At 43.6% G+C, this 18,883-nt stretch overlaps 1 protein-coding gene across 5 annotated transcripts in view; it reads right to left on the bottom strand.

The window, feature by feature from the left end:
• CLEC16A (C-type lectin domain containing 16A) overlaps window positions 1–18,883 on the bottom strand; it is a 197,527-nt gene that overhangs the window by 158,600 nt on the left and 20,044 nt on the right. For all 5 annotated transcript variants that reach the window (XM_066576179.1, XM_066576181.1, XM_066576183.1 and 2 more), the window contains exons 6-8: window positions 15,358–15,481; window positions 6,205–6,379; window positions 3,426–3,479 (exon numbers count right to left, since the gene is read on the bottom strand). In XM_066576179.1, coding sequence (XP_066432276.1) covers window positions 3,426–3,479; window positions 6,205–6,379; window positions 15,358–15,481 — 353 coding nt within the window. The remainder of the gene's footprint in view (window positions 1–3,425; window positions 3,480–6,204; window positions 6,380–15,357; window positions 15,482–18,883) is intronic.

Raw genomic sequence — 18,883 nt, 5'->3', positions numbered from 1 at the left:
CAATTAGCCACCAAAACAAGCAATAGCTTGTCAGCCAATTGGGTTATTTATGCCACCGCCGCCACATCTTCCCGAGTGAATGGGCACGGTGCTGCCGACAGGGATGGCACTACTGGAGACAAATAATCTGGTCTCTGTTACAGCTGGCAGCGGACTGCGCACAGATGTTAAACAATCGGCGTATATAAAAACGTACGGTTTTCAGCACATATTTTAGGCCTCATGTCCACGGGGAAAATCAAATCTGCTCCGGATTTGTAACGCGGATTTGGGCCGCGGATGCAGTGCGGATGAGCTTAAAATAGTATTTTATTGCATGCGGATGACACGCGGATGCGTTTTTTTTCACGCGTGTATGCACGCGGATGGCATTTTTGCATCTGCGCGTGAAAAAAAATGCAAGGCCACTGAAAAAGAAGCCAAACTTGTAATCCGCATGCAGATTTCACGCACCCAAATAAATGGCATTTAACACCCGCAGCGGATTTCCCGCACCCCATAGAGATCAATGGGGCCATCCGGAGCGTGATCCGCACCTAAATGGAGCATGTCCATTTTTTTTCATGCTCCATGATTTTTCTAATTCACATTTATTGACCATCCGCGGGTATTTAGCTACCCGCGGGTGGTCAATGCATTCCTATGGGGCGCGGATCCGCTGCGGATTTTAATTATTATTTTCCCCGTGGACATGAGGCCTTAACCAAAGAATGTAGACCCATCCGCCACATCCAGGCTAACCTTGTAGGATGGGTACCTAGCTTTCAAAAACACTTGTCTGTGGGCCAAAGGCCTCCAACAGGCTAAGGAAAAGGTGGCTACCTGGTTATATACTTTCACTAGAAGATATATTCGTGCGTTGCACCGAGGTTTTATGAATAGCAGTCCTGGAATATACAAAGTGGGCCACAACAATGAGCCCAGCCCCGCACTGTTATGGAAGTCGTCCAAAATAAAAAGCTGTTGCCCATGGCAACCAATCACAGCGCAGCTTTTATTTTACCTCAGAAGTATAAGAGACGAAAGCTAAGCTGTGATTGGTTGTTGTTGGCAATTAAAATTACAGCGGAAGTCGGTGAGGTTTCGATTTTTTAAATTCTGCTAGTATTCGTTGCCGGGTGCTGAAGGACAGTCACACATAAGGTTATTCAAATTGGATCAGAACTGTGGATTTGTATACGACACAAATAAAACATGACAGACAGACACACTCTCCCGGGTAGCTGATACAGAACGGGACATTTTATGTAAGAAAAGAGGATATCAGAACATCCGCATAAATACTTGGAAGCACCGATGCGGATTAATGCTATGTGAATGTATTAGCCATATATTATACTGCTGAGGTAACATGAAAGCTGCACTGTGATTGGTTGCTATGGGCAACAGCTTTCAATCCTCGGTTGCTCCATGTATTCCTGTCTGGGGACAGATCATTTCCTGAAACACAAGTTGTCAGCGCTCAGCCTGACTCTTCTAGTGGGAATTACTTGTCGCAAATAACCAGGGATACTAAATGGAGTCCGTAGAATCCCTTGGCGAGAGCAAATTTGGGGGTTGCTGCAATAAAATTCAAGAAAAGGCAAAAATATGCAAATAATTTTGCCGAGATGACAACATTTCAGATTTTTTTTAGCCAATAAACTTCTCCGAGTCGAGATTATATTATGTTCAAAATGTCATGTCAGTCGGTCGTACAGTTTGTGCGTGATGCTCCAACAAACAGACATTGATAAGTATATAGAAGATGAAGCCACCTGGACGGATGTATGAATGGACAGAAGGAATGTGGTGAATGGGCCCACATGCTTTGATCAAAATATGTACTAAGAGCCTTAGGCCTCCCTCACACAGGGCGTTTTATACAGCGTTTAGCGCTGCCTTTTCAGCCCAGCGCTAAACGCTGTACAACACTCCCATTCATTTCAATGGGGCTGCTCACACAGGGCTGAAAACGCAGCGCCTCCAAACGCTGCGCTTTGACAGCGATGCAAGTTCTATTTTTGGGCGTTTTCAGCCCTGCGTCGCCCATTAAAATGAATGGGCAGCGGTTTTAGCACTGCTGAAAATGCGGCAACACTTGGTGCCGCGTTTTGGCAGCGCTAACCGCTCGCCGATTTTTGGGGTGAGGGCTTGCAATAGAAGCCCTACCCCGAAAATCAGTCCCAGTTAGACAAAAAAAAGAAAGCAATACTCACCTAGCCGCTGCAGTCCTGGTCGCGGCCGCTGGTCTCTGCCGCTGATCCGGGCTTCCCCTGCATTCACAAGTCTATTGTCGTAGGCCAGGTTTGAGAACCCCGCCTCCAGCAATAAAGTGCTGTGATTGGTTGTTGGCACGCTCGATGCCCAATCACAGCCCTTCATTGACTGTCTCAGCCAATCAGCGCCAGCAAGCTCTGATTGGCTGAGACAGTCAATGAAGGGCTGTGATTGGGCATCGAGCAAGCACAGACAACCAATCACAGCACTCTATTGCCAGAGGCAGGGTTCTCAAACCTGGCCTCCGGCAATAGACTTGGGAGTGCCGAGGAAGCCTGGATCAGCGGCAGAGACCAGCGGCCGCAACCCGGACGACAGCGGCAAGGTGAGCATTACTTTTTTTTTTTCTTATCAGCATTCTTGGCTGCGTTTTCAGCCGAGCTGAAAACGCAGCCAAAACGCTGGAATAAAGTATGCCAGCGCTGCTGAAACGGGGCGGAATCTGCAGTAACGCAGCGTTCAAAAACGCTGCGTTTCTGCAAACGCCCTGTGTGAGGGAGGCCTTACATTTTTCTATGGTTATGCAGTTTTATTCCGATATTAGATGTGTGAGTGCCAAGGCACATGCTTCTGTTACTGTATCTGTCGCAGCCATGGCTCACATGCATCTTCGCATTTAATTTAAATTCCTGCAAGTGCTGATGTTTTTTTTTTTGTATTAACCATTGTTCTCATTGCATAGTGCTTATTCAAACACCTGATTATGGGTCCAGGTAAACTCTGAATACGTTTTTGTGGACTTCTGATGTCTTTTATTGTACATTTAATCTGGATTTTCTCAGTGGCTATTTTAGACAGCCTGAAAATGTATGCAGAATAAATCATTAGGCTCTTGCAATAATGCCTAACTGATATACTACACAAATAATCAATAGTACTTGCTATACTACTTAAATAATCAATATGTAGAAAGGAAATAAAACATACCCACTACATAAAAGAAATCCCATACACACAAAAGAATCCAGAAGTATTACAACTGTAAAGACCGGACCACAAATTGTACCTATACTATGAGGCACGCACAATGCTCTGGTACAAATTAGGAAGAATGTAGAAAGTTCATCAACAGCGTAAAAGAAAAAAAAAAATCATACTACAATTATTTTAGACAGGTCTTGGAAAAAGATTGCAGAATTAAATTGTCTAGGTCAGCAGTGACTTACCTGGGATAACAAGTACAAGGAAACTTGAGGACTTATTCTTGGACGGTCTGTTGTCTAAACACCACAAGAAAAAAAGTTATATAATTGTAATTAATAACATTATACAACATTTCCAAGAAAATAACAGGATGTATCAATATGAGCATCTCTTCAAGTAAAGGGGAATGAAAAAATAAATAAAAGCGACACATGTAATAGGAGGTACTCGCCTCTAAAATCTCTCGCTGCTCCAGCACCAGTGCTCTGGTGGTCCCGTCAGTCCATGTCTGCAGCCTCGAAACAATGGTGAGCCGTCCCAACAAGTCAACGCTGCAGCCACTCACTGGCCTCAGTGGTAACATGCAGTACTTCCTGGCATCATTACTCCCAGGATGTGAATAATGACTGGAGGGAGACCAGCGCAGCATTGATGCTGTAGCAGCATGGGTCCCATGCTTTTTTGCTTTTATTAGATTTGCCACTACTATCTATTTTAGTCTCCTGACATCTTCCATTACGCAAAATCGTTCCATTTCTTTATACTTTAAACAACGACCGATTCTTTTATCTATGACCGACTCCTTGTTTACTGTGAATAGAGGGGGACAGGCAGAAGTGATCCCAGCCGCTCCACCTACATTCACTGCGCGATTATCGCTTACACGGAAGCGATTACTGGGACGACTGTTGGGCGCTTAAGTGACTGACAATTGCCCCATTTAAAAAGGAGCCCAAGTCATTTTTATCTATAGTGCTGTCCTTAAGTCACTTCAATTCTTCACTTATTAGGATGGGATTACTTGGAGATTACAACCTATTGCAAAGGAAGAGGTTAACAGAGATTAGTTTGTATACCATTTAGCAAATTTACCCCTTTGCGCTGACTGCACTATTCTATATTTAAAGGGGTATTCCCACCTCAGACTTTAATGGCATATCCACAGGATGTGCCATAAAAGTCTGATCGGTAAGGGGTCCCACTACTGTTTTGCGTTATGGACCCCGCTGCACCCGGCACCCCTGAATGTGGTGGCTAGGAGTGATTGGGAAGACCAAAATAGCCGAGCGTTCTATGGGAGTTGCAGCAGCAGTGTAACACAAAAGTTAATGCGAGTTACGCAAACAGTGTAGTACGACAAGCTAGGACATTCCCATGACTTGGGATTTGGGGAAATCATTTTTGTGTATATAAGAGTTATGGAAAAACAGTGTAGTTTAGCTGGTTGTGTAATCCTTACTCCTCATAATCAGCTGTGTTCCCAACTCAATTATATTTGGCCAAGACAGAAAAGCCCCTTAAAAATGCAAAACAACTACAACCAAAATTTTAAAAAAGAAAAAAAAAAAAAATATATATATATTTCTTAAAAAGTTTTCCCATAAATGTTGCATTTAAAAAAATTCAAGCGTCCCTTTAAAATTCTAGGGCTGTCTCGCTGTCTCCGTGTGCAGTTCTGCATTCTGTGGCGCACGGTGTACTCCTGTATGTGTCTCGTAAATACCTGTCAACAGAATTAGAATTATGCTTTATGTGTTCCAAACTATTAGGAACAATTGGTGTAAACAGAGTCTAACCGTGTGAAAGAATTAGGTTGCCAGGCGGTTGAATCTACCTCCAGGGGTCCCCACCCATGTAAGCTCTTCTTACTAATTCTACCTTGACTTATTTTAGAAAAAAAACATTGCAGATTATTATTTTAGGAAAATGATACAATCAGGAAGAGTTTCACGGTCCTTGTAATTATGTGCTTCACAAAACTACCCGTTTCCAAAGAATTCTGAGATCATCAGGAAGGATTCCTCACGTGGCATTACTCACAATTACAGTAGAGTAGAGATTCTATAACATATACCATGGAGATATACTGACAAGGACTGTCCCCACCCAATAGCAAACATTGTGCGAAACCAGAATGGGGCTTATTAGTGTTCAACACGCCCAGTGTCTTGTTGTGATAGGAGATAATTCTGACAGCAATGTGTCCCGACTATCGGCCCGTGTAAAGGTACCCTTACTCACAATTCTACACAAATAGAGTTTATGAGAAATGATGCGGAGAAAATCTTGAGATTGTTCCAAAGCCTAAACTGACAGATATTTATGACATAGCCTGTGGATATGTACTATCAGATATGGGTGACACCTCTAGGACTGCACCTACTTGGAGAAGTACACCAGCCAACCGAGCTGGCAAGGTGGCCACCACACCCAGACGAAGAACAGAGAGGCGGCCGTGGAGGTTCACAACGTCCTCCAATTAAAGGGGTTGTCCCGTGGCAGCAAGTGGGTCTATACACTTCTGTATGGCCATAATAATGCACTTTGTAATGTACATTGTGCATTAATTATGAGCCATACAGAAGTTATAAAAAGTTTTTCACTTACCTGCTCCGTTGCTGGCGTCCTCGTCTCCATGGTTGCCGTCTAATTTTCGCCGTCTAATGGCCAAATTAGACGCGCTTGCGCAGTCCGGGTCTTCTTATCTTCTCAATGGGGCTCCGTGTAGCTCCGTGTAGCTCCGCCCCGTCACGTGCCGATTCCAGCCAATCAGGAGGGGGGGGGGGGGGGTGTTGAAAAAAAAACAAAAAAACGTTTCGGCGCGGGACAACCCCTTTAACTCCTATATGGGGGTTACAGAATCAGCGGAGGTCCACGTCTTACATGTAGATGCGGGAATAACCACTGATGTATATAAATGCCAGTTACTGCTGGCAGAAGTAGATCGCAAAAACCATAATTATACATCACCACTAATACACCAAAGGCCTGCAGCGATTATACAGGAAGCAGAGCAATTACCTGATCTTGGGTCACCAGTGAATAGACATAGAGGGGCAGCAGTAGTCTGTTAAGCAGATGGTCCGTTAGGACATCATTAAGAAACTCGCAGTTGATAATCAGAATATCATTGAGATAATTCAAATGGTCCAGGTGCTGCGATACTAAATTACTGAGACTTCCTCGATTCTTGTGTCTGAAAAATATATGGATGGGACATAAACATACTAGATTGATTACGGCCATAATGTAAAACTAATCACATATATACATTCACAGTCCAAGACTATACAATGCCACCTCACTCGCATGCAGTAATAATGCCTCCAGTCAGAATAGGTTACATAAAGACTTCAATCCATCAACAAAAATCAGCAGCTAAAAAGTAATAACTGAAGAACACCAGATGTGTCAGAGCAGAATTAGCACAAATATACCATGAAATTATATATATATATATATATATATATATATATATATATATATATATATATATATATATATATATATATATATATATATATATATATCTATCAGTGATGGTTATGTATATATGGAGTCTGTCACTAGGATTTTAGAACATTAATAAGATACCCATAACATGAGATGGCTTTTTAGAACAAGCTGCATGTACATGAGGACTAACACTATTCCTGACTTCAGCTAATTTTCTTCTCTGTAAACCATCTCTCTAATTCTCAGTTTTTCCTGGGCTGGTAGATGGAGACAGCTGTCATGTCGGCAAAACACTGCACAGAGAGGAGAGCTCATCTCCGTGTCATATACACAAAAGTAGTAGCAGCAGAGGGGTACATTATACAGCAGTACTGAGCAGTCTACATGTGACGGCAGTAGCTGTCAGCCGTAAACCATTATAAGCTGCAGCAGCGTGTCTGTGTGCGTCTCTGTGCTCCTCTCTCGCTCGGCCACTCCTCTCCTCCTCATAAACGTTAATAGGAAGCACGCAAACTACTTTGTAAATGAGCCATTATGTTTTGTCTATAAAAGACAGGTCTTAGGTGCTTTTCAAAATTAGTAAACATATTATTAAGGGAAAGGAGCCTCATAAGTGGAGAAAATGGCTACTTTTCAGATAAGGTATAGTCTAAAGTTTCTTATATTAGCTTGTACTACTGATTTATGCAAAGTTTGTTGATAGCTCAGTGACCGCTGAAGCATTCAGATGTTGAAAATTGTAAAACAATCCAGGTAAACAATATAGTTACATTATTTATTGGCTCCTGCAGCTCCAATTTCTGTTCCTCCTCGATTACCAGCTGCACGCCACACCAGCACCAGCTGTCCATTTGCGGCAGCCGACTGACAGCACATCTCACAGTGGGAGCGTGAGACATGAGGCTTATGGATAAGCTATACCACAAACGTCTCATGCGTTGAGGTACCATCCTGAGTATATGTTCCCACTTAACTTAAAGGGGTTGTCCCGCGCCGAAACAGGTTTTTTGTTTTTTTTCAATAGCCCCCCCCCCATTCGGCGCGAGACAAACCCGATGCAGGGGTTTAAAAAAAAAACGGATAGTACTTACCCGAATCCCCGCGCTCCGGTGACTTCTTACTTACCTTGTGAAGATGGCCGCCGGGATCTTCACCCTCGGTGGACCGCAGGTCTTCTGTGCGGTCCATTGCCGATTCCAGCCTCCTGATTGGCTGGAATCGGCACACGTGACGGGGCGGAGCTACGAGGAGCCGCTCTCTGGCACGAGCGGCCCCATTCAGAAGGGAGAAGACCGGACTGCGCAAGCGCGTCTAATCGGGCGATTAGACGCTGAAGATTAGACGGCACCATGGAGACGGGGACGCCAGCAACGGAGCAGGTAAGTGAATAACTTCTGTATGGCCAATATTTAATGCGCGATGTATATTACAAAGTGCATTAATATGGCCATACAGAAGTGTATAACCCCACTTGCTTTCGCGGGACAACCCCTTTAAAATCTTTTAGATAAATTTTACGAAAGTGCCATGGAAAAAGCAGACACATGTCTCATGTATTCTACAGTGTCCATGCAGAAGATACTGGTGTACTCAGATTGTTTAAAGGGGAACTAACTATTCCGACAACTTATACTCCTCTACTAACTTGTGTTAGTCTCATCGTTTTTGAAATATACTTGCATGAAAAATTTTGTTGCTTTACCACTGTAAATCACGTTTGAAGAAGTGGCAGCCACTAGAGGTCTCCCTTCTAGCGTCTGTACAATTTGCTCTTAGTCATTAGGAATAGAGCTTCCATAGGAACAAGGATACAGGGACGATCCCATAGCAACATTGGGCTCCCACACGCTCACAGTCTGCAGACCGACAGATCTGCAGACACTCTGATAATAATCTCCAGAGCCTCTGCCTCTCCTGCTGTTACAGCGTGTGGGTGCGTGTCTATGCACACATTACACACTCTGGTGTGTTTACTAACCAGCTGGCCAGAATGTCTCTAAATGCCTGATTGTTCTGGGAATGCAGAGAAGGTGGCATTCAGATACTGCCTCCCTGCTAATTGGACCAGAGCATGGGAAGTAAGGGCAAGGAAGTGCGGGACAGTAAACTACTGCTAGGGTTGCTACACGACCCCTGCCTGAAAGTGGATTGCAAACAGCAGAACAGAAAAATGGAAAAGACCACCTGAAAAACAGAACTTATAGACATGAAACAGGGTGTAAATAGCACCAAATTGGTGGGTAAGAAGAACCTGATACATATTAGAAAACATATTGAAAACTTAGCTACATTTTTTTCATGATACCAATTGTTAAAGCGTGCCTAAGAGAAATTAGCAAAAACACCCACGAAGCAAGGAGCCTTGTGTATAATCTCACAAGAGTGGCCATGCATCTCTTAACGTTGCGCTTCCACTATTATGTATGGGATTACGATTATGGCATTACACCTCTGATCTCCCAGGAATCTACTCCAATTAGGTTATAAAGCCAAATGACACTCCAGACGCAGCCTCGCATCCTCTGCTGCCATTCTTTTCCCACTCCAGAATGTGGTCTATTAATTTAGCCAAATTACAATCACTTTAATGGATTGTTTCAGAATATGGATTACGCTACCACTCCAATCACTCAAGCACAACAAGCAAGGCTTCAATTAGTACATGAGAAGGCTGCTGTGGGGGCCAATGACCCGGAGGAAGCTGTGAATAATTCATGCAATCCAATTAAGAGGCAGTCATACGTTCATTCCGAACCTAGGAGATTAAAGGCATCAGGATTAAGCACTTGTTTATAAAAGGGGGAAAAAAATCAACACAGAAGCGAGAATGATCTAAATCTTGGCTGCAGCCCAGGCGGCACTAAGAGTCTTCATGGGGGTTCTTATTGATAAATCTTCATTCTGCAACTCTGCAATTTGGAGAATGTTAATGATCAATCCGGCGATGCATAAACACCACTACTCGCAATAAAAGTGGTAGAGGGGGGAGAATGTGCCAAGCCAGCGTTTCCATAGGCTGCAAAGTGCAAGTCGCCCAGAGTTTACCGTTACTTATGCCTGCTTGATGGAGCACGCTGTAAGGAAACCACTAAATCCTGCTACAATGAATTATCAGAGGTCTGGGGAAAGTGACTGCCAATAAACACCGAGGGACGGCAGGCTACCAGGAATGTCAGGATTCACCTAGGAGGGTGATCATTCTCATGTTTCGCAAACAATATGAAGACATCCAGTTCACTGGAAAAGAGAATTAAGGAAAAGCTATTGTGAGGAAATAGGGTGTGAAAGACCAATGGGAATTCCTGTAATACTAGTTTGCATATAAAAGGCTTAGCACACATCTGAACCCTATGAATCTGCCCAAATGAATCTGAAATGAAAAATAAAGGAACTTTGCATAAGTTCTCAAAAGTGGTTTTCTGAGCAATAAGGCATTAATAGCAGTAGAGGAAGGAGTCATATTAAAAAAAATATAAAAAACACACATGCCCTTGTTTACCCACATGACTAGTGCAGCCAATAGAAGGCCCCGATAGGATACGTACCATAAAGGTGCAGGGGCTTCTACATTAGATGCCCATGTAAGGTCAACAGGATAGCAGACCTGGTGAAATCACCTGTCAGATGCTATGCTGCTGGCGAGTGTATTGCTTTTATATACTGTAGTTTTGGACGCCCATGCCAAAAATTATATGAAAAAAATGTAATCCGAAGGGGTTAATCCAGAAACAACTTTAATCACCTAGTCACAGGATAAGTGATAAAACTCCGATTGCTGGGGTGTCCCCACCAAAATTCCCTGTAATCCTGAGGACGGGAGTCCCGTGTCCCCCTCTCCTCTTCAATGCACCTCCCAGTGGGGAGAAAAGTAAATGAAGTGGTGGCTTAGCATGCGCACTGCGGCTCCATTTCATTTCATTAGGGCTGTTGGGCTCCACTGAAATGATGAATGGAGCAACAGTTCTCATGGTCGGCATTTAATTTAAAGGGGTATTCCAGGCACAGACTAACATTTTAAAATCTAATGTACATCATCACAAAAAATCATGGTGTAACAGGTTCGCTGTACCGGGTCTAGCTACTTTCTTCAATGTCACATGACTCTCTGCCTGAATGACATCTTGTCCACATTTACTACTTCCTTCCCTGACCATAGGCTCTAACATCCTGTGAGCAGTGCATGATGGGAGAAAGGGGGTGGAAGCACTGTGCTGTATTGCTCATGTGCAGTTCAGAGTGCCAGAAGCTCCTGTCTGTCTACTTCAGCAGTTGGTGCTAGTAGGTTGCAGGACCCGTGAGCTGTGGGCGGAGCTACAGTGCTGGCCAGTAGACAAGCTCTACGCATGCTGGAGGTTGTAGGCAAGTCTGTTGCTGTGTTTACTGTAGAAGTGATGCATGTAAACACAGCGGCAGATCGGGATGAAGAAGAGGGTCCAGAATGGCAGCTATAAGGTACAGGTTACTGATACTTCGCTGATGTCACCATTTTCATAATTTCCATTTTGTGCCTGGAAAACCCCTTTAAGCTCCTCCTCATTGGGATGGGGTGCAACGTAGAGAAGAGGGGGACACGAGACTCATGTTCTAAGGAAGGGTGGGGGGTGGGGCTCAGCAGTAAGACCCCTGCTGATCAGTTATTTATCCCCTAAATAAGCATTTCTAGGAATACTCACTCCTCTGATCAAAAATTTCCTATGATTTTGCATCTACAGCTTCTTTGCAGACTATGCGTCCCCATGCTAACAGATAGCAAATTAACTCTGTTGTGCCGTCCTGTAGTCTTGCAGTCTCTACTTTTTCCCCATTTATTCCCTACTTTGTACTACTATAAATTTGGTAGTTAGAAGGACAAAGGGAAGGAAAATGACTGCAGGGTCAGACTACACCGACTAGATTTGTCATCCGTTACCTAGTCTGCACAGGAGCAGTCGGTGTGGGTATAGGTAGTCCAAGTATGTGACAAGAGGGTGGGGCTAACTGGCAACAAGAGTTTGACAGAAATCCTAAAACACAGCACAAGGAAGTCTGAAGAACTACATAAGAAAAAGGTGATTCAGAAATAACTCTATTTATAGAGGAATCAGATATCACCCCACCTTAAATAATTATACCACAAGTATAATGAGGTAATGGTCCATTTCATGGCTATCACTCAAAACAGCCATGTTCTAGAAGAACCTGAGGAAACCAATGCAAGGACGAACAAGAAAATGTTTGTGGGGCTGGGTTCACACTTAGTTCTTGGCCTCCAATTAATGTATATGTTACGTGCAACGTGTAACAAACAGGCAGTCTATAGGATGTAAGGTTGTTGGGCAAAGTCCAAAACATGTGTTTTATTTAACTACCCCATATACTTTCCCTGGACACTACACAGTATACGTAGGCATTACATAGAACGACAAGCACAGGGTCGGCCAGGAAAAAAGTAGCCACGCCACACTCTTATAAAAGTGGTCTGAAGGAAGGTCTGTCTTTGTTGCCTATAGCAACCACAGTGCAATTTTATTTCCTATATGAAAGATCAAATGAAAGCTGCGCTGCGATTGGTTGCTACAAGCACCACAGAATTTCTTTGAGACAGCTTTTATAAGAGTGTGGTGCTAGGTTATATTTTTCATGGCCCATTATGTACTATTTAGGCAGAATATAAAAAGAGAGTCATGAAAAGGCCTTAATGAAAGAAGAAAAAAAAAGATGTATATAAGTATGCAATAAGTAACACAAAACTAGAGTACACGACTTTCTTACTGAAAAAAAAAAAAAATCCCGTATTGACCTAGTGGTGCGCAGCGCCTGCGTCTCCAAGTCTTGCAGCAGTGAGTGAGCCTAGCTCTGTCTCTTTCGCTGAATAAGTCAGTCAGATATTTTGAGCAGCTGCAGCCGGGGGGAGACGAGGAGCTCGATTGGTCCCTGGCGAGCCCCAGCAGCAGACACGGCACCACTGGACACACAGGTCACTGTGTTGGTGGGCAGGTGGAAACGCACATGGCACTAAGTGGATCCTAAGAGAACCTGTGCCCCAACACCATTTGACGGAGTGTCATGCTGACAGACAAGGCATACCAAACCTGTCCAGCCTTGCATGCAGCCTGCAGGCGCTGTGGTCTTTGGAGTCTGGACTGTGTCAGTGTGAGCGAGGCAGCAGGGGCCAGGCTGGCTCTGTCAGTGCTAACTGACTGCAGGACTGTGGAAAGTGCTTGTGAGACATCGGAAGAAGATGATGGGGGGGGGGGGGGGGGTTGGCTTGTGGGACATCGTGAGAAGATGATGATGGGGGGGTTGGCTTGTGGGACATCGGAAGAAGATGATGGGGGGGGGGGGTTGGCTTGTGGGACATCGTGAGAAGATGATGAATGGGGGGGTTGGCTTGTGGGACATCGTGAGAAGATGATGATGGGGGGGTTGGCTTGTGGGACATCGTGAGAAGATGATGATGATGGGGGGTTGGCTTGTGGGACATCGCGAGAAGATGATGATGGGGGGGTTGGCTTGTGGGACATCGTGAGAAGATGATGATGGGGGGGTTGGCTTGTGGGACATCGTGAGAAGATGATGATGGGGGGGTTGGCTTGTGGGACATCGTGAGAAGAAGATGATGGAGGGGTTGGCTTGTGGGACATCGTGAGAAGAAGATGATGGAGGGGTTGGCTTGTGGGACATCGTGAGAAGATGATGGGGGGGTTGGCTTGTGGGACATCGTGAGAAGATGAATGGGGGGGTTGGCTTGTGGGACATCGTGAGATGATGATGATGGGGGTTTGCTTGTGGGACATCGTGAGATGATGATGATGGGGGGGGTTTGCTTGTGGGACATCGTGAGATGATGATGATGGGGGGGTTGGCTTGTGGGACATCGTGAGAAGATGATGATGATGGGGGGGTTGGCTTGTGGGACATCGTGAGAAGATGATGATGATGATGGGGGGGTTGGCTTGTGGGACATCGTGAGAAGATGATGATGGGGGGGTTGGCTTGTGGGACATCGTAAGAAGAAGATGATGGGGGGTTGGCTTGTGGGACATCGTGAGAAGATGATGATGGAGGGGTTGGCTTGTGGGACATCGTGAGAAGATGATGATGGGGGGGTTGGCTTGTGGGACATCGTGAGAAGATGATGATGGGGGGGTTGGCTTGTGGGACATCGTGAGAAGATGATGATGGGGGGGTTGGCTTGTGGGACATCGTAAGAAGAAGATGATGGGGGGTTGGCTTGTGGGACATCGTGAGAAGAAGATGATGGAGGGTTGGCTTGTGGGACATCGTGAGAAGAAGATGATGGGGGGGGTTCGCTTGTGGGACATCGGAAGAAGATGATGATGGGGGGTTCGCTTGTGGGACGTCAGAAGAAGATGATGATTAGGGGGCTGGCTTGTGGGACGTCAGAAGAAGATGATGATTAGGGGGCTGGCTTGTGGGACGTCAGAAGAAGATGATGGGGGGGTTGGCTTGTGGGACGTCAGAAGAAGATGATGATTAGGGGGCTGGCTTGTGGGACGTCAGAAGAAGATGATGATTAGAGGGCTGGCTTGTGGGACATCGGAAGAAGATGATGATTAGAGGGCTGGCTTGTGGGACATCGGAAGAAGATGATGATTAGAGGGCTGGCTTGTGGGACATCGGAAGAAGATGATGATTAGAGGGCTGGCTTGTGGGACATCGGAAGAAGATGATGATTAGAGGGCTGGCTTGTGGGACATCGGAAGAAGAAAATGTTGGGGGTTGGCTTGTGGGATAGTGGAAGAAGCAGATGATGGGGGTTGGCTTGTAGTATACTGGTATATGATGAAGGCTGATTGTGCGAAGGTTGGAATCATATCTTTTGGTGTATGGAAAACATTGTGTGTCCGGTGAGAGAGGGGCCCAGTCCACCACTGGCGGGAGTATTTTATAATTTGCTGCATTGTATAGAATGCCTAGGAAATGCGTGAAATATCCGTTACTTCATATGTTAGGGCAGCAAATATGTATCCATTTTGTATCTTGTATCCATCTTATATGCTTCAGTCTGAAATATCATAAACTTGTAATTTTCCATAACTAGAGCATTTGCAGACCTTACTATCTTACCTTTGCCAAAGCGGTGGAAGAACAACCTTGGTTATAAAGCAACTTGTGACAAGAAACCCAGACTGGCGACCTTGACGTTATCAGCAGCAGTTTTCCAAGAATATGTTCTGTTTTACTTAACACTATAAATTGAGACCCAGCACGAATAAAGGGGGGGAACTAACAATTACACCAAGTTGAGAGTGGCATGTCTTAGTTCTGTGAAGTACTTCATCTCATTCTTTTGAAACACCAAAATATACCTGGAGTGTAGGTATTGCGCTAACACATACTTTGGCATCCCATTTTTGGCATTCCGTACAAAGTCTCATTTCAAACAATCCATATGCAGGGAAATCTCCCAAAATTTGTTAAACAGAGGTTGTTTATATCTGGGTATATCTTTGCTATTTTAACCTTTAGGCACTTTTCCAAACACCTGGAAACCTTAACAATAAAAGACTTTCTTCCAAGACACGAGAATTCCCTCCACCACATCCAAATCTCTTAACCATTCTGAAAATCATTAAAAACTGAAAAAGTACAATAAAAAAAGATGAATGTCTAATTTGAGTAAATCCCTTTAAACTATGAAAGGTCACAATATTCTTGCCTGCTGGCACCCATTTAAAAAAAGTTATTAACAAGACACCAAAAACATATACTTACTCCTCATCAGTCTGCACACACTTATCAAGCTCAATCACATGGATTCCAATGAACCAAACCAGATTGGAAAAATAGGGCACGGCAGTTTTATCTCTAATATAGTGTAACATGGGCTGGTTGTTAACTAAAAAGAATAAAAAACAGAAACAGGTTAATATATGAGAGAAGCACAAGCAATCCATCAAGTATCAAAGACTAATTACACAACAAGCCAACGACCTTGAAAGGTCCGTGTCCATTAAAGTTAAATAGGGCAAAGCTTGTATATTTGTACACTCAGCAACGTTTTTAACGATTACAGCTTATGCCGTAAAAGTGTAACAATATTTCCTATTTTTTATTTGCTTTCACCAATTACAAAATTGTTATGGCTGCAACAGCGAGAAGAGGACTTGTAAATCTGTGTTTAGTAATGAGGTCGTTATTGGCAATTAAAGTAAACAGCAGGAACGAAGGGCAAAGCTAGTGCAAGTGTGCTACATTATATGTATACCGGATTGACCGTGTATACATAACTTACATGTACCGCTGTGACACATGAGCACTGCCACATCGGCCATCATTAACACACAAGACGTCCAAGTGCAATAATTCAAGCCAATGCTGCTGTCAAATCGAGTTGCCAGTAAATACAAGTCTTTACTAGTTGGACAAAACAACCTTCTTAAGCCATTCTTAAGGCAGTTTTTTTTCTTTTACAGAAAGAAAAAGGCCAAACCTGCAGCCTTCTGCAAAAAAAAGTTATGACAAGTGAAAATTATACAAAAACACTGTTAGTATTGAATTTCATATCGCCGTCTTCACCTACAGCGTCTTTTTGCGGCACACCAAAAGCGGCAAAAGATGCCCAGGAAAATGTGGCGTTTTTCTGAAAATTGCTAACACCAGCCCTATGGCAGTCAGAGCTCAGTTTTAGCTTTGTTTTCTATACAGAGCTCCAGATACCCTGCATACACACAGATTTGGAATCTAAGGGTGCTTCTACACAGGACAACTGTCACAAAGAAGCCGTTCAGTGAAGAGAAGGGGAGCAGGCCGGAGATCTCTTCTAGCCACCCACCTCTATTCACAGTGAACAGGCAGTCGTTCATAGATGAATGACTGCCTGTTTACAACGAGAAGTCACTCAGTTGCACTTTACTTCAGTGAGCTGAAAAGGAGGGATTAATGAACGATTTCTCCCTCAGTACCCCATCAGGACCTATTTTTACACGGGATGACTGTCGATGGAATTCGTACGTTTGTAGTTATTTTTTCAACCGATAGTCAACCCATGAAAAAGTACCCTAAAATTAATTACTGCCTGTTATGCACTAGAGGGAAGTTACTGTGTACCGTTTTACATATAACTCAAAAATGAAGTATGCAGTAAGAGCCAGAGCTCCTCTAGTGGCTCTAAAGAAAAAAAATACAGAGCCCCCACCACTCTGACAAGACTAATCGAGCGATTATTCAGCTTTAAAAAAAATAAAATAAATAAAACATAAAAAGTTGTTCACTTTCAGGCCATTTCAGGAGTCTGAAAGGGTGCATTTGCTGTGTATAGCAGAGGTATACTTCTGGAGGATTTCACAATGTACCACACTATAAAGGCACACAGCGATAAGTGGTATATGTCCCCCCCCCCCCCCCCCCAAAAAAAAAGCCTTTTCTTACTAGATGTGTCTATATAGAATAGTGTTGTCAACCACACTATTCTATACAAATAGAAAAGGTATACAAATATATATTATTCTGAGGAAGTCCATAAGGACACTATTGGCCCCCAGTGAATGAAGAAAGCCTATGCAACATTGCATTGCACCCACTATGGGTTCTGTGCAATGATTACTTTCCCCTATGGAGGCGCTGCAGGGAAACTGAACAGCAAGGATACTTTTGAGTTGCCCAAGTAACGACTCAAAAGACTTGGCATATAAACATGGCGCCCAACAGAACAAGTCGGCGTTGCTTGGTTTTTAGTTCACCCAAAAATTAAGTAACTATCAGACTTTTTAAACAGGCAGTTGTTCATCTATGAACAACTGCCTGTTGACTCTGAATGGAGGCGAGTGACCAGAAGAGCTCTATGGTGGACTCTGCTTCAATTTAGTGAGCAATTATTACCCCTGCGTGAGGGCAGAGGAGCGATAGTCGTTGGGACGGCTGTCAGCGCTTATGGACCCAAAAGTCGTCCTGTGTAAATCTACCCTTACTGTCAGGTTTCTTAACAGATTGCTGATGATTACCGGGGCGTCCAACATTGGGGGACACTTTGTGATAACTTTATTATCATGAGAGCTTTCTAACAAGTAGGGTTTGTCGAAAGCCAAGAAGCCCTTTAACATGCAGCCACATTACAGAAGTCTGAAACTAGCCTAAGGAGTTGGTGCAGCAATATTTTCTGATTAATGAGACAAAAAGATATGTTAGTAGGTAATTTAGTGTCCATTATCCAAGAGCAAACTGTCTGAAAAAAAAAGTTGGAAGAGCAGAATTACAATCATGGATTAAACGGACAAGCTATACTACACATGGACACCAATTACATATAGCCTACATCATGTGGTGGGATCGTGGAAAGGCTAATACTGTATGAACATCTAGCGTTGGTGTAGCACACCTTCTTATAGGTTAACACGTCAAACTACATTTTGCATGTAACACTTTGTGAATTTTGGATACGCCAGAGTAACACAATCGGTGCGCCATTAAGCCAACATTTGTTTCGTCTCATTAAATGAACCAATTAGTTCTTGCCCATCTCGTGTGATGTATAAATGTTGACAGCAATGCCAAATAAATGCCCCTAACCCCACTTAATTTCCACGTTTTTCAGTGGTTTACTAATGTAATGGATGGCATGGTATGGGTTTCAAGTTGGGCCAGTGATGGGCATTGCAAATGTGAGCCCCCCCCCCCCCCATTAAATATGTCCCATATTACATTGTGCTCAATCTCCACCAACTCAATTCATTTATAAATTGCCTCGTCAGATACCCACCACTGATGTACTTGTATTCATGCAAGCTTACTAATCAAGGTGCATGCACAGGAAAAGTAATGGTAAATGGCTAGCAAACTTACATGACACTGCGTATGGCACAAAGGGGTCACCAGTGAAGGGGGCAAGAAACAGAAAATAATTATATTCAATATACCGTCAGTAATCGCTGGCAGGGCTCATTCATATTTACCAGATTAAAAAAAAACAAAAAACACGCGAGAACAAGTGCAAAAAAAGCAAAAGAACAATAAAAGTTCCTCCATAAAAACTTTATCCTAAAAAGGGAATTTTACTTTGGTACTAAATATGAATGAGCTCTGGAATCTACAAACAGAAAAAAGTGAGAGGAACATATTAACAAGTAGCTATTTTTAAAAACACCTAAAACCCCTCACCAGTAAATACAGGTCCCATGTATCACATATGGATTTACCACGCATTTCGACCCCTTATTTAAAGTGATGAAATCCAATATCCAATCCAAGTGTTAAAGTGACTGCATGGTTGTAGGACAACATTTTGTTCCTGGACCAGAGGGTG

The sequence above is a fragment of the Eleutherodactylus coqui genome, chromosome 8, assembly GCF_035609145.1.
Source record: "Eleutherodactylus coqui strain aEleCoq1 chromosome 8, aEleCoq1.hap1, whole genome shotgun sequence".
NCBI classification, from domain to species: domain Eukaryota; kingdom Metazoa; phylum Chordata; class Amphibia; order Anura; family Eleutherodactylidae; genus Eleutherodactylus; species Eleutherodactylus coqui.
Note: the sequence above shows the minus strand (reverse complement) of the source record. Positions and strands in the feature narration are given on the sequence as shown.